At 46.4% G+C, this 24,373-nt stretch overlaps 1 protein-coding gene across 1 annotated transcript in view; it reads left to right on the top strand.

The window, feature by feature from the left end:
* LOC133116948 (bromodomain adjacent to zinc finger domain protein 2B-like) overlaps positions 1-24,373 on the top strand; it is an 85,067-nt gene that overhangs the window by 45,169 nt on the left and 15,525 nt on the right. The window contains exons 4-20 of the mRNA XM_061226980.1: positions 5,028-5,216; positions 7,064-7,222; positions 7,783-7,973; positions 8,316-8,525; positions 8,909-9,319; positions 10,864-11,449; positions 12,562-12,822; positions 13,731-13,791; positions 16,363-16,471; positions 17,224-17,325; positions 18,747-18,948; positions 19,378-19,470; positions 19,711-19,772; positions 20,134-20,199; positions 21,972-22,037; positions 22,863-22,907; positions 23,170-23,202. Coding sequence (XP_061082964.1) covers positions 5,028-5,216; positions 7,064-7,222; positions 7,783-7,973; positions 8,316-8,525; positions 8,909-9,319; positions 10,864-11,449; positions 12,562-12,822; positions 13,731-13,791; positions 16,363-16,471; positions 17,224-17,325; positions 18,747-18,948; positions 19,378-19,470; positions 19,711-19,772; positions 20,134-20,199; positions 21,972-22,037; positions 22,863-22,907; positions 23,170-23,202 — 2,846 coding nt within the window. The remainder of the gene's footprint in view (positions 1-5,027; positions 5,217-7,063; positions 7,223-7,782; positions 7,974-8,315; positions 8,526-8,908; positions 9,320-10,863; positions 11,450-12,561; positions 12,823-13,730; positions 13,792-16,362; positions 16,472-17,223; positions 17,326-18,746; positions 18,949-19,377; positions 19,471-19,710; positions 19,773-20,133; positions 20,200-21,971; positions 22,038-22,862; positions 22,908-23,169; positions 23,203-24,373) is intronic.

Here is a 24,373-nt window from a genome sequence, read left to right as displayed (position 1 = left end):
GGTAATATGCACAACCATAAACCTGTATATACACAGACGCACACACACACACACACGTATGCATAGGTTCTGTTATAAATGATTATATACAGAGCTGTTCTCGGCAATATGCATAAACATGCACCTGTATATAGATAGATCCACACACACACATGTATGCACAGGTTCTGTTAGAAATGATTACATACAGAGCTGTTCTCGGCAATATGCATAAACATGCACCCGTATGTACACAGACGCGCACACACACACACACACACACACACACACAGACGCGCGCACACACACACACACACACACACATGCACATGTTCTGTTAGAAATGATGACATATAGAGACGTCGTCGGTAACATGCACCCATATACACACAGACACACACGCAAGCACACACACATACACACACGCAAGCACACACACATACACACACACACGCACAGGCTCTGCTGGAACCGAACACGCGCAGAGGCACTCACTCATACATATGCGCACACACTAATATAGACAGAAAGACACACTCACTCAAGCATGCATGCACGCTCGCGCACTCTCCCTGAATCACCCACTCCAGAAGGCTAACACACAGACCCCCAGCGTGCACACCCCCCACACAAACACGGCGTACGTAGGTATTTTTATTCATGCAAATGTGTATCACGTATTACCTTCTTCCAGTCTCATATATTCCTCTCAGATTTGCTGTCACGTGTGCATACACGCTGCATTCGCGCAGTCTTACGAGAACTCGCTCTCCTTGTCCACGTATGACAAATTTCAACCAACATACTCACCGCTCGGCGCAAATTAATATGCTGCCGCGCTCATGCAAATTGCGCTTTGCCTACTTTAGGCTTAAACTGAAGTGTTTTGATGTAATGTTCACCTTCAGCTGGGAGTTCTCCTTGACTCCGACAGTTTGTGTGGAAATTGAAAAGCCGTTGCATTAATGAATACCAAACAATTAAAAAGCCCTTTGTAAGACGTGCTCCTGCTCAGATGTCTCTTGACAACCTTTAGCTCCGGTTTAGCACGTGTGATTTGACATTTGTGTCAGCCGCACAGAAAGTGCGCGCTTGCTAACATCCCCCTGTTTTCTTTGAATACTAATTGTGGTCAAAGCCATTACGCGGCCGGCAGCATTGATGCGTAAGCTGTCAGATTACCCTGACCAGAAAATAACATGCAAATTTCCAAACTGATTTGTGAATTTTTCTTTTTTTCTTTTCTCCTTTTATGATAAGAAGAGCAGAAAACATTTCCTGAATTTTTTTACTTCATGCTGTTACAATGAAGAACCCATTACTGCTTTTCTCATGCATAAAACAAGCTATCGTCCTTCGCCATACGTGTTCTAAGATTCTGTAGATAAGCAATTTTGGATGTTGCGCTGAATTAAATGCCGGAATCGCAATAAGTAACTGTTGTTACCTAGTGGTTATAAGCATAAAGTCAGCTGTGTTCTTATGAGATTTCCATGCACATCTGGCCTGTATGAAGCCGGAAGACATCCAAAAAAAATCTGTTTTTGATTTTCTTGACCGTCCTTTTCTTCTGTGTTTGAATTACACATGCCAACACACACATGAACCCCTGTGGTACAGTGCATACTTTAGTACCTCCTTAACTTAGTCTCGTATTTCTCCAAAATACTTTTCAGATAGCTTCACGGAACGTATCACCACAGTGGGTTAAGATCAGTTCTGTAGGAGTGCGGTTCAGATTGAGGTGTGATAATGAATTGATAATGAACCGAAGATTACTGCCAGTGGATGTTCTTACCTTGTTACGCATGTTCTTAATTTGCTGACTTAACAGCACAATGCCACATCTTCAAATTTTCAAACTATTATACGAGTATATAATACAGCGGTTCAATAAAGGTTCAGTGTGCGGGAGTCGTCTTGAACTAGTTGAGCTTGGAATTAAATTCCTTTAATAAAAAATCTATAAAAGTACTTCTACATGAGAGTTTTGCAAGTCTTCTCTGTTGAACAATAGTCCTGCCGTGCCGTGGTCTTAGGTCTCACGGACGGAGCCCAGAGCTTTGTGAAAGAACGCCGCGGCGTTTCCCATTTCTGCTAGCTGTCAAACCGCTAATGCAATTAACGCTAATCTCTTTGTGAAATTACGGCCCGCTCTGAAAAAAAATAAAAAAAAATAAATAAAAAATACTATTTGGCGGAATCCTCCTAAAAAACAGGCTTTTAAGAAAGTTGGGTCTGACACAGTGTGATGCGCAGGAAGTATCGTGTAATTTTATGTCCGCTTCGCTCTCCTCCGAAGTCTGATTTAATTATTCTGCGGCTGGAAGCGCATTAATATTAAAAAGGCATTTGCAGATGTCATTCCCGGTTACTTGGACAGCCACGTATAGGAGCGGATGCTGGCCTTTCGGATAATACTTTCCCTCATTTATCTCCGTATCAGCCGCCCCATTCTCAGATGCCAGCTTTTAAATATTCCTTTTATTATAATTAGATTGAGTGTGTAGATCTCCATTTTGGATGTAAACGGGCACGGAGCCAGCACAATGAAGCCTTTCTGTACCTCCTGAGGAAGGGTCTCCTCTCCTGTTGGCAATCTGAGATTCTTTGTTTCTCTCTCTTCTCATCTCCGCTTGTAGCTCCTTCCTCAAGGTTTAGAACGAGCAGCTTTGTTAGATGAAATATACATTTTGCTTTTTATTATTTTTATTTTTTTCATACCTCTTTAAAAAAATCATAATTTCCTCATATCTGTACTTTATCTATACAGTGCCTAATATGTATAGTTTAAATAAAATTATATACTGTGTAGGCCTAAATGGTGAATACGTTGAATCTTCTCAAGTTCCCATTTACTTATTTTCCCCCTTACTGTTTGTGGTTTTCCTGAGGGCTCCATTTTAATGAACAGGAAATATAATGATATTCTATTTGACTCAAAATCAGGGAAAATGCAGTCCCTCTGATGGTCTTTTAATGCCTTATTCCTGCTTTAACTGGCCTGCTTGCTATTTCCGCCAGATCCGTACAACAATGGTGTCGGACTAAATGAAAACGACAAAAAAAAAAGCTGTATTTTCATTCTAAATGAGTGCGTTTCTGTGATAGTTTCATATTTTGTTATTATTTGCACTGCGTGAATGTTGCTCTGATGCCGTGTTGTGTTGTGAAGTTCAGGAGACATTCTGAAACGTCCTGTACAGTAAAGGACAGAGTGGCCTGCATGGATCACAGCTATTCCGTGTGTGCTCCAAGAAGCAGCAGCACCAGTGGGTGTGTTAACCCCCAGTGGTCTGCTTAATAGGCCAGTTGCAAACCTGGTGTCAGGCTATAAATGCTTCATTATAACAGGAAGGGAAGTGTGCATGAAATGGGGTCTCCGTAAAGGAACAAATTCCCCCTTGTTAAGGGTTTTTATTTGTATTTTATGTATTTCTGTATTTATTTTGCTGAAGCGTTTTTGGACTGCCCTGGCTCATTTGTGGCCAAGTACAGCAGCCTGGGCACTGTAAGCAGGTTTACACACCCCCCCCCCCCTCCCCCCCATACACACTCCCACACACACTCATACACCCCCCCCCCCTCCCCCCCATACACACTCCCACACACACTCATACACCCCCCCCCCCCCCCCTCCAAACACTGATCTGTCCGCCAGTCTCAGCATTCCAGCACTTGTGAATCCATTTTTCAGATCTGTTTTTTTTTTTCCCCTCCGTTATTTGGCTGTTGCTTTTTCCACACAATCATTCAAAATACATAAATAAATAAACAAATGCGGACAATGTATGGCTGCTTTTCAGGGTGAAAATGTCGACATGATAGCAGCGCTGTATTGAAATGTTAAATATGTACATGAATGAAGCGCTCGCTCTGTGTTTGATGTGTACATTTAGTTATTATGGCGTTTTGAGAAACAGATCTGTAGGGCTCCATTTTTCACGCCCTTTGCCCATTCTGCGTCTCCCACAGTCTCTGTGAAATAAATGAAATTCCCTCAGTCATCACTTTGTATGTGTGCGTATTACCTGGCACATTGAATGACTGTTGGAACAGCATGCGCAAGCTTTTTCTCCATCTGTGCTACAAAATTGAATTTGCATGAAATATGTTTCCGCACTAATGTATCTGACTGAGCTGGAAGACGACAAGCAGACCCCGACATGCCAACGCGGACCGCTCACACTGACGTTTTATTCAGAAAGCCTTTCTAAACGAGCCGCACAAACTTCTCCACGCCGCCGATGATGATGATGAAGCGCTCTCGGGACAGGAGTTGTGTTTTATTGACTGTAAAAGATGTAAAAGTAGAAACTGCCGTTGAGGGCGTATTGAAAACATTCAAATTGGAATATCTAGCACGTTGACCCTGATAGCTGCAGTTTTTATTCATATTTTAACGTGTCCGCGAAGAACACGTGATTGTTTTTGCTGCTCTGTTATGCAAGCTGTGCTTTGCTTGCATAAAGGTTATGTGCAGAAAAGAGGTACATTAAGACTTGTCGAATGTATGTCACTATATTCAAGAATACATTTTGCTGAAGGCTATACATGAGCTTCTGTTCTTAGAGAAAAAAAACTAAAAACTACATCATAGCTATGTAACATGATACAAAATAATAACATTTTGACCACATTTTATTTTTGGCCACATTAGCTAACTTCAGGTAATGGTGAGTGCAGATGGATTTTTCAATTCATTTTCAAACACACGTGAGTGTGCAGGTCGTGAAATATGCATGGTAAATTCCCTCGGAGAGAAATCCCAGACCCCTGAATCTGTGTCTTGTATTTGTACAGCTTTGTTTAAGCAGATCAAATGGAATCTGGAGGAGCCTTTGTCTTTCACGGAGCCTAATGCCTTTATTGATAATGCATAAAACATTCTTCTACTAACTATAGTTTGTTAACTCTGTGGGGAGATGTTATGGTATTAAACTTTTAACATACATTGAGATGAATTATTTAGCTGCGGTATTTTAGCTCCTTGCAGCATCTTGGCTTTAAATAAACGGTCTCCTTTGGGTTTGTCTTTGGTTCTCTAGGACACTTGTTCCGGGCGGGCAGCGATCAGACCTTCAGCCTGTCCACGGTCTCAAGTGCCTTCCCCATGGTCAACCACCCGGCCTTCGGCCTGTACACGTCCAGCTCCGGCCGGTCCGAGTTCGGGGGCCTGGGGACCCTCGGTGTGAGTGCAGCCCTGGCAGCCCACCCCCAGCTGAGCGTCTTTCCAGGTACCTGACCCGCCGCCCGAAACCACCCCGTCAGGGGCCCGAAATAACCGGAGAGCGCTGCACTCTTAACGAGTTCACCAAAACCACACACCGCTCAAAGTCTTGAGTTCTCACACAGATATCAATAGGGTTTCGTACCGGTACAAGAAAAGCCAGATACGACCACAAAAAGATAAAAACGTATCTTTTTGATGGACTCGGTCAATAGGTCCACTTTTGGAAAAAATGCTGCGTTTGCTAACTCGCTGTAGAGGCCATGTGGATCAAAATGGAGTAAGCGTGGCTTTCAGGCAGGGAAAGCCGTGGGCGGCTCTCGTTTCTGAAGCCCTGTAATAGCAGCGATGAATGAAGAAGCTTCTGCAGGCTTTCAGGGTGGGAGGGGCCTCTCTGTGCGCCTGCTCACATGCGCCCTCCTCACTGTGCTAAACGTCAGAATGACTGGCATCTTTGTGGGGCTGGGTTTTATGGGAGGAGGATCCACACAGAGGTCACCATTACCGTGACCCAGCAGAGTGCACGACCGGCGATACTCTTAAGAGTTCAGCGGTATGCTGCGCCTCTTGGCTGCCACACTCGGTTATGCGTTTGGATTCACACGGGAATGTCACCTTGCTCATTTGTCAAGCTCAGCAATATGGGTTCATTTCAAATGAGTAAGATTTAAAGAATCTAATTAAAAACGTCATTTAGTCACTAACTTGTATCCAATTATCAGAAATGGTTGTTAATTGATTATTATTTTGTCACTGGGCACAGAGTAACAAATTAAAACATTGCTTTTCTGTTTTGAATAGTCTGAGAAGGTTGCAGCAGTGAAATGTTCAAAATCTCTTCAGTTTAACAACTGAACAAACCTTTTAGAAGAGGCCATTAATGTGTTGTGAATGTATAACTGTCAGCTTGTTAATAATAATATAATGACAATAAAGAAACAAACAAAGATAGTGGAATGCAATTGCTACTGAAAAGAAAGTAAATAAAATTTATAGTTTGCCAATTTATTGTGATCTTTCTCATTATATCAATATATTTTATTTGATTATATACTGTATTAGGTCTATTCCATGTCAGGTTTTTTTGTGTTCAGATAGGATGGTGAATATTATCAGTAGCTCTGAGCTGGTGAATAGTATCAGTAGCTCTGCTCTGGTTAATAGTATCAGTAGCTCTGAGCTGGTGAATAGTATCAGTAGCTCTGCTCTGGTGAATAGTATCAGTAGCTCTGAGCTGGTGAATAGTATCAGTAGCTCTGAGCTGGTGAATAGTATCAGTAGCTCTGCTCTGGTGAATAGTATCAGTAGCTCTGCTCTGGTGAATAGTATCAGTAGCTCTGCTCTGGTGAATAGTATCAGTAGCTCTGAGCTGGTGAATAGTATCGGTAGCTCTGAGCTGGTGAATAGTAACGGTAGCTCTGAGCTGGTGAATAGTAACAGGAGCTCTGAGCTGGTGAATAGTATCAGTAGCTCTGAGCTGGTGAATAGTATCAGTAGCTCTGCTCTGGTGAATAGTATCAGTAGCTCTGAGCTGGTGAATAGTATCAGTAGCTCTGAGCTGGTGAATAGTATCAGTAGCTCTGAGCTGGTGAATAGTATCAGTAGCTCTGCTCTGGTGAATAGTATCAGTAGCTCTGAGCTGGTGAATAGTATCAGTAGCTCTGAGCTGGTGAATAGTAGGTGTAGCTCTGAGCTGGTGAATAGTATCAGTGGCTCTGAGCTGGTGAATAGTATCAGTGGCTCTGAGCTGGTGAATAGTATCAGTGGCTCTGAGCTGGTGAATAGTATCAGTGGCTCTGAGCTGGTGAATAGTAGCCGTATTGATGCATTGCGTTTCTCTCCCGTCTGTTTCAGAGTGGTGGCGGAGCTCTGAGGCCCATGGACACGGCTCCACCCCCTTCTTCCCCCCGCTCCTGGGCCTGCCCCCCATGTTTGCCCCCCAGGTGCAGAACCACGAGTCCGGCCCCTTCCATTCCCGAACCCCCAGCACCAACGGCCGAAGCAGCAGCAAGGGTATATCTGCACGGGACCTCACAAACGTTAACATTCCTCATCATAGTTAATATTCTCTGTTATTACTGTACAGAATGAGTATTCCACAATAACTTTGTGTCCCTGCCCTCCAGAATCAATGCTATAACCGCGTATTTAAAAAAAGAACGGTCAAAATTCTTATTGGGCAAATTTGTGATGTTAAATATGTTTAATTAACCCTAGAGGCAAACGTAAGAGATGTAATTGTATTAATCATTAATGTAAGCAGGTGTTAAAAGTTTTCACTGTGAAAGTGTTCTGCGACACACTCACAGATTATTTGTTCCTGTTGAGAGTGCTGTCACACTTCCCCTACAGGTGCTCAATAGCGCTTGATAAAAGCCAGCCTTTTCACCGCTCACATAGGCAGGGTACCATTTACAGACTTGCAGTTCTCTTACTGCCTTTCCTTTGAGTATTGGTTCTCCGTTTGATGGCAGTCTGTCAGCCTGCTTCTTGTTACATCGCTGCCGTGTCATCGTCAGTGTTCGGCGTACCTGCTGGAGGGTGTGACGCTTGATTTCTGCTTTCTGACGCAGGGGTGAATGGTGCAGTGAACGGGAGCGGTACCTCTGCTTCCTCAAGGGGGAGCTCTACCCCCGCCACCCCCCCGGCTCCAGCGCTCTCTGAGCGGATGAAGAAGACCGCCACCTCCGCCAGCAGGATCCAGAAGAGCAGCCTGGACAGCGGTCAGACGGTGGAAAAACACGGCCGCAAAACAAAAGACAAGGTGATGAGGCCCAACCGAGCCAACTGACACTGTTGCTGGTGTTGGTGTTTCGTACAGGTTGGGGCTGTAGTTCAGTAGAGGTTGAGGTACGTTGTGCGTAATTGGTCAGTAGGGGTGAAAGTGTGACTGTAGCTGTTCAGTAGAGGTGTGGGTGTTATGCATAGCTGTTCAATAGGGGTGGAGGTGTGATTGTACTGTTCAGTAGGGGTGGAGGTGTGATTGTACTGTTCAGTAGGGGTGGAGGTGTGATTGTACTGTTCAGTAGGGGTGGAGGTGTTGTGTGTTGCTGTTCAGTAGAGGTGGAAGCGTTGTGTGTTTTGACGGCGCTCTTTCCTCTTCCAGAAGCTCGGCAAGGCGGCGGTGGAGAGCTCCAGCAACAGCGACAGCGAATCGGCTTCCTCCTCGGGCACGTCAAGCGAAGGCGTGAGCAGCAGCGACTCCGAGGACCTGGGCGACGATGATGAGGACGATGATGAAGAGGATGAGGATCAGACCAACGACAGCGAGGACTCAGATTCTGAAAAGGAAGCGGGAGAGAAGAGGAAGGGAAAGGTAAGCTTCCTCTGCAGGTCTGCGAGCTTCAGGGCCCTGTTTTTGACCAGTCACAGCTCAAACGCTCATGTTTTCAAAAAGTGAACCCTCACTAAATGTTAACGGGCAAAGGTTAGTGTATGTAAATTACTGCAGTCATAGGCTTTCAGATATTCACCCTTTTAATTCACTTTCATTAATTTATTATGAAATTTTCTGGTTTTATTCTTGGCAATTTTTTAAGCTACTTCTTTTACTTAACATTACTTTTTAAATGCATTTATTAATTATATGATAATAATTGAATGATATCCGTGAGATTGGCAATGAAGAATTAGGAGCATTTCTCTTGTGGGCAGTATGCCTCATGAGGTATAATTTGCATAACCCCGCCCTCTCCCCAGGTTCTAAGGCGGAGCCCCAGTGAGGCTAAGAAGGGCGGAGCCAGGGCTGTGGAGGAGGAGCCACAGGACAGGAAGAGCTTCCCCACTGAAGCGCCTCCCCCGGCCCACCTCCCTCCCCAGCCCGCCCCGCTGGTCTTCCCCAGCTCCAAGGCCACGGAGGAGAGCCTGCGGCAGCACCAGAGCGTCATCCACGCCATCGGCCTGGCCGCCTGCCCCAAGCCCCTGGCCCTGGTCACCCAGCCCCGGAGAGAGGCCTCGCCCAACTCCCTCTCCCCCATGCCCAAGCCCCTGTCCCTCGCCCTGTCCCCCTCCCCCACGCACGCCGCCCCCTCCCCGGAGAGCGTGAGGAGCTCCAGCCGCAGCCTGCTCCAGGACCCCCTCGCGCAGATCGCCGATTTCAGACTGAAGCCGGTGAGGCTCCCCAGGCCTGGTCTTCAGCTCAGAGCTCCCTGTTCCTGGAGCTCTACTGGCCTGGTCTTCAGCTCAGAGCTCCCTGTTCCTGGAGCTCTGCTGGCCTGGTCTTCAGCTCAGAGCTCCCTGTTCCTGGAGATCTGCTGGCCTGAGCTTCAGCTCAGAGCTCCCTGTTCCTGGAGCTCTACTGGCCTGGGCTTCAGCTCAGAGCTCCCTGTTCCTGGAGCTCTGCTGGCCTGATCTTCAGCTCAGAGCTCCCTGTTCCTGGAGCTCTGCTGGCCTGGTCTTCAGCTCAGAGCTCCCTGTTCCTGGAGCTCTACTGGCCTGTAGTTTTTAGTTTCAACCCTAATTTGGCCCACCAGATTCTGCTGTTTGGCAGCTCAAAGAGATCTCTGGCTGTTAGATGAGGTGTACTTTGTTAGGGTTGGAGTGAAAGCCTTCAGGATGGTAGATCTCTAGGAGAAGAGTTGGGCAGCCTGTTCTAGCTGTTGAATGAGGTGTACTTTGTTAGGTTTGGAGTGAACCTACAAGGACGTTAGATCTCCAAGACAGGGTTGGTTAACACTGGCCTAATTCAAGCATGTGTGTTTTATTAAGTTCAGCTTCACACACACACACACACACACACACACACACACAAAAGTTCTTCATCTTAAAATATTAAGACCAATCCCTATCCTCTCCTATTATTTAACATAACATGGCCATAATTGTTCTTTGTTTATGTTATTATAATATGTGCAGTTACTCAGTGACTCTCATTGTTTGTGACACCAGGATTTGAAAAGGTCAGTGGGTTTGGTGAAAGTGAAACTGAAACGTCTAAGGGCTGTTGTCAGCAGTTTGATTGTGTTTGGGGCAGGGCGGTCTGTGTACATGAGTGGAAGTGACAGTGCATTTAGCTTTATTGGAATTACTGCTCCAAAGCAGACAAGCAATTAACTGCCTATTGCTTCAGGAAGCTAGTTGTTATCAAAGGGAAAGAATTGTGCTTGTTTTTTTTATCAATGCAATTATTGTTGAAGAGTCAAATGGCAGACCTTTTGCGGTCTGCGTAGGGTAACAGTGTATTACATGGTCCCCGGAAGACGATTGGATTCGCATTTAAATCCTAGAAAACCACACGTCAACATAGACCTCAGGGTTTGCAACAACATGATAAATCCATATGTAGTCTTTATATCTGTCAGAGATGTTGCCTGGGAAGCCTATAAAATCATGCTACCAGCAAAACACGAGTGATTAATTATTAATAGAATTGTGGCACATATTCTTGCTTCATAAATGGTTGTGAATTTTGAGTTGATTTTAATAGAGAAAATGTACACAAGCTAATTTTCGGCGATATTATTCAGTACAACGCCGCCATTGTGTTGTATCCATTTTGCAGCATTCAATTATTTCCAGCGGTAATGATTTGACACAGTTTCTAAGAAAATATTAAATGTTGTACTTTAGCCACCTGCTTTCCCAGGCAGCGTTAATGTGAAATGACAGCTCCTGTAATTGCATGTTTTCCCCCTCTTTCTTCCTCTCTGTTCCAGCCCTTTCTCTCCCCGGAGCTGAAGAAACAGCAGGACCTCTTCAAGGCCCAGAAAGCGCTGATGACATCATCCCTCTCCGCTCCCAAAGTGTCGCTCGGCGGTCACAAGCTGAGCTTCCTGCCGGACAAGCACTCCAACCTCTTCCTGTCCAACACGCTCCTGGGGCAGCACCGTAACGGGGTGATCCAGACCGCCGTCCAGGACGCCCCCCTGGCCCTCATCACCAAGCCCCGGGGCCTGGCCCCCAGGGGCCCCGACAAACCCCTCCTCCCGCCGGCCCCCAGCGCTTCCTGCCCCTCGCCCGTCAACCTGAGCACGGGGGCCAAGGCCCCGCCCCCCCCGGCCGCCGGCGTCTCAGTGGTGCGTTCGCGGCTCTCCGCCTCGCCCGCCGCCCCCCCTCTCGCCCCTCTCACCGGGAGGACCCTATCCCAGAGCCACCTGGCGCAGTCCCTGGTGGAGATGTTCCGCGCGGCGGAGTCGGACATCACCAGCAGCAGAGACTCGGACGACTCGGCCGAAGATGAGCTGGAGGAGGAGGAGGACGAGGAGGAAGACTCTGACGAAGACTCGGACGACAGCCCATCAGGTGCGCCCTCCCCGCTGGTCTCCACGACCTCTGGGGACAGCACATCAAGACCTGAGAGGGTTCTAACTGGCATTTTTGACAAAAATTAGTTGTTATAATTATGTTTATAGGCCAATTTGATGCGATTTTGTTGAACTTTTGGGTGTCGGTCATTTTGATTTATGAAGAACTGCCCTGCATTTCAGTTTTGCTGTGTTAGGGTGTGGAAGCTTTGAAGCTCCATATCTCAGGACACAGATAGGACCGTATAATCCCAAGGTCACAACACGCTGCTGCAGCAGAGCCCGCATCAGGGCATGGCCCTCACAGCGGGACACGGGAGGCTGATGTGTTTGCCTCGCCTCCTTGCTCGACCACTTCCCTGTGTGCCGTTGTTTGTTTGAATAGCTGCCTTCACCAAACACTGGAGCCATCTTCACTAAATTGATGCGATTATTTTCAACCATTGTACAAATTGTACAATGGTTCAACCATTGTACTACACTATTTTTGTCAGAAATGTCAGTTAGAACTATATAATTCTAAGGTCAAGATATTGAATCGGTATACAAATAACTTGGAATAGCCCTGCTTTTCCCAGGCTTATAGTGGTGAGGTACAATCATAGTGAGGCAAAGTTATTATGAGTGTAACTATGTTATTTCATGTTTACACACTCTTAATAGCTGCCCAAAATCATACTTGCAGTGTGATGTTTTGATGGAATATGGTCATAAGCAATTCCTTCAGTTTTGGTTCTGGTCTCCTGGTCTTGTTACATTACATTACATTAATGGCATTCGGCAGACGCTCTTATCCAGAGCGACCTACAGTTGATTAGACTAAGCAGGAGACAATCCTCCCCTGGAGCAATGCAGGGTTAAGGGCCTTGTTCAAGTGCCCAACGGCTGTGCACATCTTAATGTGGCTACACGGGGGATCGAACCACCGACCTCGCGGGTCCCAGTCATGTACCTTAACCACTACGCTACAGGTCCCAGTCATGTACCTTAACCACGACGCTACAGGCCGCCCTAAGGTTTATTGTAATGAAATTAGTTATCTTTGGGCAGACGCCCGTGCCCAACCTATCCACCATAACCCGCTCTGCTCCCATCCCGCTCTGCTCCCAGAATCGGAGAGCAACCTGGAGAGCAACTCTGAAGGCTCTGAGGGCGATGGGAAGGACTGCAGCGTGATGGAGGTGGACCCCCCGGGGGAAAACATGCCCCTGAAGCTGGTCAAGACCCCCTCCTCCAACCACTCCTCCGACTGCTCCCCGCTCAACCTCATCAAGACCCCCAGCTCCACCGCTCCCCCCACAGCGACGGGCGCCGGCGCCTCGGCCTATCACAGCGCCCCCTCGTCCTCCTACTCTCTGAGCATGCCCGCAGGTAACCGCGGACACCACGCGGCCAATCGCGTGACGCCACGCGTGTATGAGCCCTGTGGGGGGGCCTGCTCGTGTCATTAATGACGCCCATGCAAAGTAGAGTCTAATAAAGCAGTGTTTCCTGTCATGTAGGGATGACAAGCGTGGTGTGAACATTGTAAAAACTGCCTCTGGCTGGAGTCTGCTCTCGTCCAAACTCTGCCCCGTATTAAAAGGACACGCTTTTAGGACAAAATGTGATCTTTGACAGTCCAGTGAGACGTGTCCTCACAAGTGCAGATGATCTAGCTCTAGGGAGGCAGATAGGGAATTTCCACTGAGAGATGTGCTGTAGTATTGAATTAATTGAATTAATTGAATTAATTCTCATTAAACACTGACCCACATGTCCACATATGCACTGGTATGTATACACGTACACAGTACTGTCACTGGAGGAACAACCTGGGAACCAGGATAGCTGATCTAAGGCTAAACTTTGGTCCTGGATAGCCGCAGGGTGTGCTGGCTTTTGTGTTTACTCAGCATTAATTGATCTATTAAAACAGTTGCTTACACAGGTTAACTCACCTCGCCTTGTTTCTTGGGTCTAAATCGGTTGCTGATTTTAAGGTGAAAATAAAACCCAGCAAGCACACTGGTGGGCTCTGCAGCTCTCCAGGACCAGGGATGGCAAACCCTGAGCTGAAAAAAAAGAGGGGGTCTCATGTCACTAAAAACACAAGTGTTTATGGGGAACAGGCCATTATTTGGACAGGTTGTTTGCCAGGGCATGTGGCTGTGTGATGATGATGATGATGATGACTGACTGACTGACTGACTGACTGACTGACTGACTGACTCTCTCTCTCTCTCTCTTTCTCTCTCTCTCTCTCTCTCTCTCTCTCTCTCTCTCTCTCTCTCTCTCAGGGTCCAGGAAGCGACGGAGAGTGACGGATGAGCGGCAGCTGAGGATTCCGCTGGAATTGGGGTACACTGCCGGGGCTCCACACCCCTCAGCGCACATTCAGGATGGGCTGGGTTTGCACCGTGGGGCGGGGGGCGGGGGGGGGGGGGTTGGGGGCTCAGACACACCATCACCATCTCCGTCGGAGACCACATTCCGTGGGCATTTGATTGGTTGAGCTATGGCCACGCCCAGATCAATGAGAATCATTATTCTCTGCGGGGCCCCTCTCTCCACAGCTCAGCGTGAGCTGGACCCAGTCTGATGAGGTCACAGGGATCTGTGAGGATTAAGTACTGCACAGACCTCCCTCCTTTTCCCCAAAACTGATTATCCACATTCTTCAATTAATCAGAAAAATACTCATTTTTACACTGAACAGTATGTCTCAGGGACTACTAATATTTGGCTTCATTGCTGAAAATTGCAGCCTGTTATCTGCTTTCAGAGTGAAAAATCTCTTTAAATGTGTGCAGATGACGTATGCAGACACTCTGACTCTAGCTGAGACATTTAGGTGCTGAAAATCAATATTTGCTGATTAATCTGGGGAGAAATGTAGAGGGTGAAAGCACATCCTGTTAGCATGACACAGAGAAGATGGCAGATCAGAAAGCATTCCGTTTGTTACTATGGAAACTCTCTGGGCTGCTGGGAAATGTAAGCTAATAGTTACTAATAAAGGTTAAGGATTGGTCTCATTTTGTATTCTGGATTTCTGCATTTGAATACTCAAATGACTGACCTGCGAACGACATTTACTACTTCGCCGTTGTAAACGTGGTTATTAAAGCTGACTGGTGTACCTAAATAATATCCAGAACCAGAATTGTTAGCCACGCAGAGAAATTGAGCTACTTTCTTTCTGTTTGGTACCAATACCTGAATATGTCACGGCCAGACTTAACCTGTGTTAGGGACCCTGGTTTTAAATATCTGCTATAAATCTTTGTCAAATGCCAAACTGTGTGAGCTTACTCACCTCTCCTCCCCAGGTGAAGCTGTTGAGGTAGTCAGCAGTGTGTGCTCAGTGTTCAGGTGAAGCTGTTGAGGTAGTCAGCAGTGTGTGCTCAGTGTTCAGGTGGAGCTGTTGAGGTAGTCCGCAGTGTGTGCTCAGTGTTCAGGTGGAGCTGCTGAGGTAGTCCGCAGTGTGTGCTCAGTGTTCAGGTGTAGCTGCTGAGGTAGTCCGCAGTATGTGCTTAGTGTTCAGGTGGAGCTGTTGAGGTAGTCCACAGTGTGTGCTCAGTGTTCAGGTGGAGTTGTTGAGGTAGTCCGCAGTGTGTGCTCAGTGTTCAGGTGAAGCTGTTGAGGTAGTCTGCAGTGTGTGCTCAGTGTTCAGGTGAAGCTGTTGAGGTAGTCTGCAGTGTGTGCTCAGTGTTCAGGTGAAGCTGTTGAGGTAGTCTGCAGTGTGTGCTCAGTGTTCAGGTGGAGCTGTTGAGGTAGTCCGCAGTGTGTGCTCAGTGTTCAGGTGAAGCTGTTGAGGTAGTCCGCAGTGTGTGCCCAGTCTCCCTCCGGCGTCTCATTTTATCATTAGCGACTCGTTGGGGTGGCAAGTAGAATCCGAGTAGAAACACCAGCGGTTAAGATCTCATTCACAGTAGATCTGCAGTCACAGACACCGTGGGGTGTGTCTCTCTGGGTCTGTAGTGGGGCCAGCACTTAAGAAACACTGTAAGATCAATTAAGAAATATAATTGTACTGTATGTAAGTTATCTTAAGGTCATTTCATAGTAGGGTCTACGTGGACATAGCGGACCCTGAGTGGACACCGGTCATACCTGAACTTCTTCCATGAAAGATGTCATTGTTGTTTGCAAGCAAACATTATGGGAATTGTAATCGATAAAGATTGAAACACTTCGATACGCTCGAACCCGAATGTCCACAGACAGTTTGTCCACGTACGTGTCCGCTCCCTGTTTTCAACGCTGTAAGCAGCTAACCTTGCTGCAAACTTTGTTTGGATGCAATATACACATTTTCTCTGGTCCTGTGCAATTATGTGTCACCTTCACACTTGCACCTGTGAAATTGAAAATGATATTATAATAATGTTCCACTTCACTTTATCGCTCGGGTTAAGTGGGTAATGGTGTGGTGAAAACATGGTGACACTGCTTCCCCCAGAGCCTGGGGATTTCCACAGAAATAACAAAGTAACAATTAACACTGAAATGAAGTGCCAACATAGCTGTAAATGTGATACTTTAAAAGCAATATTATTATTATATTTATTTTTATTATTCATACGATTTTGCCCACAATGCCAGTTTTCGCCCCTGTCTGAGATGGACCTGGGTTCAAATAGTATGCGTTTTGGTTTCACATACTTTTCTGCGTTTGACTCAGCTTGCCTGGTGTATTGGAACAAATGAAATGATCACACAAGTGTAAACCCCAGCCATCTGCTCCTCTTTGCAGGCTCAAATGCACCAGGCAAGATCAACAGAGCACAGAAATGTTTTTGAATCCGAAACAAACACAATTTATACCCAGGTCTGGTGTGACGTGTCTTAGGGGGAGTGTCCGGTCAGCTGAGGCCTTGTTGATTGGAGGGCTGTGTCATGTGATCGTTGTCTCCCCTCTCTCATCAGGTGGCAGAGAGAGACACGTGTGCGGACCCTAAACGGGCGCGTGCAGGGCGACGTGTCCTACTACACCCCCTGTGGGAAGAAGTTACGGCAGTACCCCGACGTCGTCAAGGTACCCCCCTCTCCCCCCTGCCCTGGGGGGCTACACCTGCTCATGTGCTGCTTGCTCTGTCTGCTTCTGTTAACTGTTGTAGTACCTGTTTCCTTATCCCTAGTCACATTTAAAGGCCCACTCCGTCATTTCGGAGGCTAATATAATGCTAATGGCCTAGAATGAGCAAAAAGTCGAGGCTATGGTATAATAGTGTAGAATTGTTCTCCTAATAAAAATAACTGTAAAGACCGACACCAGTTCCTTGTTTTTGTTTGTAATAACAGATTTTTTGTTACTCACTCCTTAGGTAAGACATCAAAAATAATATTTCACTAATGTTTCGCCAAATAAACCATGCCTAACTACCTCAGATGTGCTTGACATTGCCATAGGCTTATGCAAACCGCAGCAGTAACAAAGACTCAGTTGCCCAGCAAGATGTTAAATACTAGCAGTACCATGATCCTCTGAGGTACTTAGTTTCCATCCACATCATTTTCTTCAAAAAGAAACTGAACGTTCTGTAGAAATTACTGAGCGGGCCTTTAAATTGATTTTTTAAAAATAAAATTTGACGTAATGATTTGATTTATGACTCAAGTCAATGTGCGAGTGGATTGTCCCCAGAGCTTGCTGGGGCCACAGTAGCCTTTTAGTCGGCAGCTGTCGCCTGTACAGTAGGCTGCCTGCTTTCACTGTCTCACATTACAGTCTCTGCCCGAAGCGCTGGATATCCTGTCTCACCAAAGCCATTATCTTCTCTTCTGTAGTATCTATCCAGAAATGGAATAAGTGACATCACACGCGATAATTTTAGCTTCAGTGCAAAATTCAGGGTTGGTGACTTCTATGAAGCCAGAGATGGACTGCAGGTGACTGTTTTTATATCTATTGCTAGATCTCTCACTTCTTTTTTCTAAAGTGTAGGGATGCTCCCTCTTCCCCTTAGCCCCCACCCCCCTCCTCCCTTTCCTCCCCCGTTCCCCCACCATCAGCCTAGGGCTGCAGTTTTGTCTCTGTACGTAAGGAGGGGACAGAAGTGCCGTTAAATGGGGCAGAATCGTGAGAGTGGCAGGCCCAGAGCCCCCTCTGAGAGCCTGGGTCTGGCGCAGTCACATCTGCGGCCCTGTGAAAGCAGATATCAGCAGATGTTGTGTCTTTTCTTCCCGGCGGTCAGCTCTCCTGCCCAAAGAGGCAGCAGAGGCAGATATGCCCAGTAGAGATGTGTGCAAAGCGCCTCTCACAGTTAATGCCGGTTTATAGTCCAGCCACGGAACGTAGCGGTATAAATTTGGCCGATTGGAGTGCGTTTATACTTTTCGCTGAGGACAGCGACCAGTCTACCTTGAGCAGCCGTAGAACGTTCCTGGACATTCTGCAATTTCACTTAAGCAACGCTCTGTCGCTGGACTATAAACTGGCATTGAGACTGTGCTGTGTGAATTGGGTGGGGGATGTGTAAAAAGTAGCTGGCACAGTTGGATAAATTCTTATTTCTCTGAAAAACAGCTCGCACAGTTAGACTGTGCCGTGGGTAATGTGGGGGGATGTGTTAAAGGCTGCTCACACTGTGAGACTCTGCCGTGGGTAATGTGGGGGGATGTGTTAAAGGCTGCTCACACAGACTGTGCCGTGGGTAATGTGGGGGGATGTGTTAAAGGCTGCTCACACAGACTGTGCCGTGGGTAATGTGGGGGGATGTGTTAAAGGCTGCTCACACAGTGAGACTGTGCCGTGGGTAATGTGGGGGGATGTGTTAAAGGCTGCTCACACAGTGAGACTGTGCCGTCGGTAATGTGGGGGGATGTGTTAAAGGCTGCTCACACAGACTGTGCCGTGGGTAATGTGGGGGGATGTGTTAAAGGCTGCTCACACAGTGAGACTGTGCCGTGGGTAATGTGCGGTAATGTGGGGGGATGTGTTAAAGGCTGCTCACACAGTGAGACTGTGCCGTGGGTAATGTTGGGGGATGTGTTAAAGACTGCTCACACAGTGAGACTGTGCCATGGGTAATGTGGGGGGATGTGTTAAAGGCTGCTCACACAGTGAGACTGTGCAGTAAAGTGGGGGGATGTGTTAAAGGCTGCTCACACAGTGAGACTGTGCCGTGGGGGGGATGTGTTAAAGGCTGCTCACACAGTGAGACTGTGCAGTAAAGTGGGGGGATGTGTTAAAGGCTGCTCACACAGTGAGACTGTGCAGTAAAGTGGGGGGACTGTGCGGGGGGGGAGGTGCTGCTCCACGTGGGCAGCGCAGGGCGTGGAGGCGCTGACAGGCCCGCTCTGTGTTTCAGGGGCTGCAGTGGAGCCTGCTGAAAGAGGACGAGGTCATCCCTCACCTCCTGGCCCTGGACGGCCGCAGGGGCCGGCTGCCCGGCTCCGAGCGGCAGGGAGAGGGGTCCCGCAGACGCAGGAAGGGCCGCCCCCCGAACGTGGGCGAGGCCGAGACCCCCGGCCCCCCCAGCGCCAAGCTCCTCCGCAAGCTGGAGGCCCAAGGTGAAGAGCGCCGCCCTGCTGGCCATCTCCTAACACCACCTCACAAACGTAGATACGCTAGCTCTGGGGAAGCGGAAAACAAGATAGTGAATTTCCACTGATGGATGTTATGGATAGTATTGAGGGCAACCTATAGCCTAGTGGCTAAAGTGCTTGACTGGGCCCTGGAAGGTTGAAGTCACGATAAGATCAGTGCAGCTGTTGGGCCCTTCAGCAAGGTCCTTAACCCCACATTGCTCCTGGGGGGATTGTCCCCTGCTCACTCTAGTCTAATCGTCAGCTAAATGTAATGTAATGATTTGATTTTCATTTAAAACTGTAAACAACATGTACGTATACACACAGTACTGTCACTGGAGGAAACCCGAGGAAGTATAACGTCCATGACTGAGTGAGCTTCACATGGTTCTGACCCTTATGTCCTGTCAGAAATCGCCCGGCAGGCTGCTCAGATCAAGCTGATGCGGAAGCTGGAGAAGCAGGCTCTGGCACGAGCCGCCAAAGAGGCCCGAAAACAGCAAGGTGTGTAGAGCCCTCTGTGCCACTGTACTGCAGTCCTCTGCTTCTCCGGCCATGAGGAAACCGCTAACTTTACCCCACTTCTCCCTCCCCTCTCTCTGTTTCCCCCTCTCTCTCTTTCTCTCTTCCTCTATCTCTCTCTCTTCCTCTATCTCTCTCTCTCCCTCTCTCTCCCTCTCTCTCCCTCTCTCTCTCTCTCTCTCTCTCTTCCTCTATCTCTCTCTCTCCCTCTCTCTCTCTCAGCAATCATGGCTGCTGAGGAGAAGAGGAAGCAGAAGGAACAAATCAAGATTTTGAAACAACAGGTACAGGCTTCAGCTTCCATCGCTTTGTTTCACTATCTTCCACTACACAATACACAAGCAGTAAAGTTTAGAAGTCTTGTTAAAAGTTGAAAAGCTCTACATTTCCAATGTAAATGTATGAATCCTTTTCTTTAGTGGAAGGTCTGTCTTTTGAACAAATGTCTTTTGAAATGTGTCTTCTGTTCAGTGCAGCCATTTTCTCCATTTTAAACGACAGACTCTCCAGTGCCTTTGCATTTTCAGAGACAATGCTTTGACACTAAACCCTTACATCATGTACGTTTATGCATATGATATTCTATTAAATGTTGTATTATTATACACCTAATATAATATTCCATTTACTTCTGCTTTTTTGCAGGAAAAGATCAAACGAATTCAGCAAATCCGAATGGAGAAGGAACTTAGGGCTCAGCAGATTCTGGAGGTGTGTTGCAAAATGGGTTACATTTGGCAGAATTCATCTTAAAACATGCGCTTTCTTGGAAATACCATTTTACATGTATCCGGAGCTGTTCCTGAATTATGTTGTTGCATTCTGGGTAATGTACATGTAAAATTATGCTAAATTGTAAATTGGTTTTAGTGGATGGCTATTGAATATTAAGAGCCTGCTCTTGCCTTTTCAGACCGTGGTTAAATTGTACATAAATGATTCTTTTTTTATCAGACAATGGCAACAGTTAAGCATAAGTAGGTGGAAAAAGCTATTTTCCATACACATACAATTATTGAAGCTCCAAAGTGTTTTAGCAGGCCTAAATCAAATTTGAACTGACACGGTTGGCAAGCCATTCTCAACAGGATTTCTCACAGCTGCTAATCACATATTTAAATGCACATAATTTATTCTTCTGCTGTCTTCTGCTGCTCCCATCTTTTTTTCCAAGACGTGAAATGGAAGAGTTTGGAGTTGATCATGAGTTCCGGAGATCCAGACTAGATTCGCTCTAATAATTTTCCCCATTTCTCCATTACTAATTGGCTGGCTGGAGCTCCAAACAAGAGGATTTTTTTTCACATTTTTGGGAATTTACAAATGTGTGAATGCAGGCACGTTAGCAAATAGTAGAAAGGGTAGAGCTATGTGGCACACCGACTGACAGACAGACTGACAGACTGACAGACAGACGTGTGGGTTTATCATTGTTCTGAAATAAATGTGTTTAATATGTTCTCTTATTTAACACACTGCACAACTGTAAAAATGCATTACTCCCACAGTGCACACATACCAGCAGAACAGTCCTGTCCCCCCCGTTCCCTCAGAGACCTCCCCACCACCATTATACCACTCATTATGCCACCATTACTCATTACGGCTGGGGGTTTGTCATGAGAGATATTGGCTGAAGTCACAGAAAGCAGCAAACATCGTGGACTGTTTTAAAAAACATTAATTTCTTAAATGAAATAATATATTTCATATACAAAAGCGTGAAACAATTAAAATAACATGTGCAACTGTAGCAACGGGGAAAAAAAAAATGCTTGACGTTTCAAAAACTTAAATTGCCACTTTGAACAAATAACCTACCATTAAAATGCATTGATAGGCTGGCACAGTTAATAGCTATAGTCCATCACAGAGAGAAAGAGCATGCTTTTTTCCTTTAATTTCATGGAATATTGTTAGAAATATAGCAAGCTCTAATATGCGTTTGTAAAATTACTCTGTGCCTGTTTTTATTTATTTAAAGTTTGTGCCGCATGTTGTGCATTGCGAGGTTCGTGTCTTTGATGGTGCTCCTGTTGTCACTGTCAATCAGTTACTGGGGAAGAAGTGCCTGGCATCAACACTGCTGACGGGAGTTGTCATTTTACGGATGTCTGACAAGGGCAGGAATCTCGATCCTACCGCATTCCACAATCTGCATGCATTGTCTCACTTTGTTTCTTTGCTTTTGGCAACATGGTCAAAATGCTCAGACCTATTCAAAGCAAAATGGCAAGCTTGAAATTCACCATCCAAAAAAGACACTTAAAGGGCTAAAAATCTGGGAAATCACAGGGAACGGGGAATGTCATGGAAAATCACAGATTCCCTGACACCCATGACTTTCGTGACAAACATCCATTCGTACTCATAGATACCCACAGTTAGGAGGGGAGAGAACTGCTCGCTGAACGCAGAGTGAGGGCAGTGATTGCGCTGGGTAAAATGACTCAGTCTATCTATCGCCTGCTTTCTGTTCGCAGGCCAAAAGGAAGAAGAAAGAAGAAGCAGCAACTGCCAAAATTTTGGAGGCGGAGAAGCGAGTAAAGGTTAGTTGAAATGGACTGTGGAGACTTGAGAGGGAAAGGTCATGGTTGCAATAATACGAACGCAAAGCGTTTGCCTTTCACCGGCAGCCTGCATACCCACTCTCACAGTTCATCTCCCTGATTGCTGCGCTGCCTGAACTCACTGAGGTCTATGTGGGGTGTGGCCTAGAGAAGACCTTCTGCCTCCTTTCATGTTATTAGCATTATACACACAGAGAAGCAGAGAGTAAGGCCCGTCCACACCAAGAACTATAAACCATAACTGTAACCATAACCACGTGAGCGTCCACGCTGATGAACGATGGACGTTCTGTAAATCGCCATTTTGAACGCGACGCCCTGTACATTTGTATGGATTTTGATTGGTTATTGGTGTTTCTATCGCTCATGCAGCTGGAAAAAATGGCTCTGAAAGTGATCCCAACGATATCGTTCATCACTGTGTCCTTATAGTTGTGGTGTGGCTCTTGAGTTAGAAGGATGTTTTAAGTAATGTGTTTATTGTTATAGTTATCGTTCTTGGTGTGGACGGGCCTTAACAGACAGAAATGGCTCACTGTAGCACAGCCAGTCAACCACCATTTTACTCTCTTCTTCATGCAGAAGGCTGTTATCTGGTTAAGACTGATAAGTGCAGAATAGAGGTTTGCTCTCACAATTTGTTAAGAATTCACAATTTGTACCTGAGCTATATGCTAGCTGATTACATGCAATTGATTATGCATGTACCATATTGTGCTATAAGGTTATCTGGGTGTCTTAATATGAGACTAAATTGTTTAAATTAATTGTTATCTTTTTTTCCCCTTTTTGGCTTTACTGAAGGAGAAGGAGTTGCGGAGGCAGCAGGCTGTCATGTTGAAACATCAGGTAAGCCCCCGTCAAAGCATCCGACTTCACATCTGACTCCAAGCTTAAACTATTTTCCTCTTTTTAAATGATTTGGAAAGAGGGCTCTCCTTATAATGCCTTTATTAAATCCTTCATGGTTTTTCTTTTGGTAATTTCCATACTTTTGGTTTGGGGGTAATCTTGGGGGGTGTTTTCTTATAAACTTGTTTTTTTTTTTTGTTTTTTTTAAATAACTCCTGTGATTTCTGTTTCATAATGCTTTGCCAACTCTTTCTCCCAGGAGTTGGAGAGGCATAGACTAGATATGGTATGGGTATGTTTATTTTTGTACATCTAACACCGCATCGTGTACTGGTTGTGATATGGTTGTCATAGCAATGCATAAAGCGTAGCCTTGGCTGCTGTCATACTACATTCTTCTGCATGGCTTTCCAGCAACAGTGCATCGTATACATCTGCTCTGTGTGTCCCTCGGAGACGGAGGGCTCCCTCGACCGACTCGCCTTTTCCCTCCAAACCGTGCGAAAAAGGCGGCAAAGCCGGCAGCACTCCTCTGGTCTTGAAAGAACACGTGTCATGTACAAGTCATCCATTGCATTGTTTTTGTTTTTGAGTGACTGTGAAGTGCTTGAGTTCTGGCCTGGACGTACAGCCAGCGTCTGTCTAAAGAGTCGCACTTTCCCCTCGTCCATATGATCAGTTACTGCTGTTATTTGTACATCACACTTAGCCTCTCCGTGTGTTTTCCTTATTTAGTCCCAGTTCAGGTCTCAAAACCAGGGAGGAAGGTCTCCATCTCAGAGACATTGTCTTTTTTATTTGTTTAATGTTCGATAGTTGAGGTGTTCCCTATATTTTGTCAATCCCCTGAGCTATGTGGTAATGCCCAATAGCAGCATTACCACGAACCCAGTCTGTTCTGGTTCTAGAAGCACCCTGGAGGCCGTTTTCTTCCTAAGAGCCACCTGGTAAACCTTAAGCATTTTCACACAAAGGCACGTCAAAGCTTATTATTTGATGAGTAGGGCTTTGGAAGTATATGCTTTCATGGGCATATCACTTTTATCCCGTTTCCTCTATTAACAGATTGGGTTGTTGTTGTTGAATTCACACCTCCTTTTATCAGAAGCAGATGTAGAGTTTAGCCGGCCTGCGACAGGCGGCCATTTTGCTTCGCACCTGCTGGCTTGCGCAGAGGCGTCGGCGCCGAGCGTAACCCTCCGCCGTACGCTTCTGTCCGGGCCCTGTCCTCACCTCCGCTGCTTTTCCCCTTTTTAACGCGGGCCGTGGCTACGCCAACGTCCGAACTTCAACTAAACCGCACACAAACCTGACCGTTATTGACCCCGACTTCTCTGTCCGTTCCTTTTTGTTTCTCCCCCTCCTCGCTAAATGTGCTTTGTTGAGTCGTCGTGTTTCATGTTGGTGTCGAAGGCCGTTGGAGCGCGCGCCTCGCCGCCCTGACAGGCTCTTTCTGCTCCAAT

This window comes from Conger conger, chromosome 17, assembly GCF_963514075.1.
Source record: "Conger conger chromosome 17, fConCon1.1, whole genome shotgun sequence".
In the NCBI taxonomy this organism is placed as follows: domain Eukaryota; kingdom Metazoa; phylum Chordata; class Actinopteri; order Anguilliformes; family Congridae; genus Conger; species Conger conger.
Note: the sequence above shows the minus strand (reverse complement) of the source record. Positions and strands in the feature narration are given on the sequence as shown.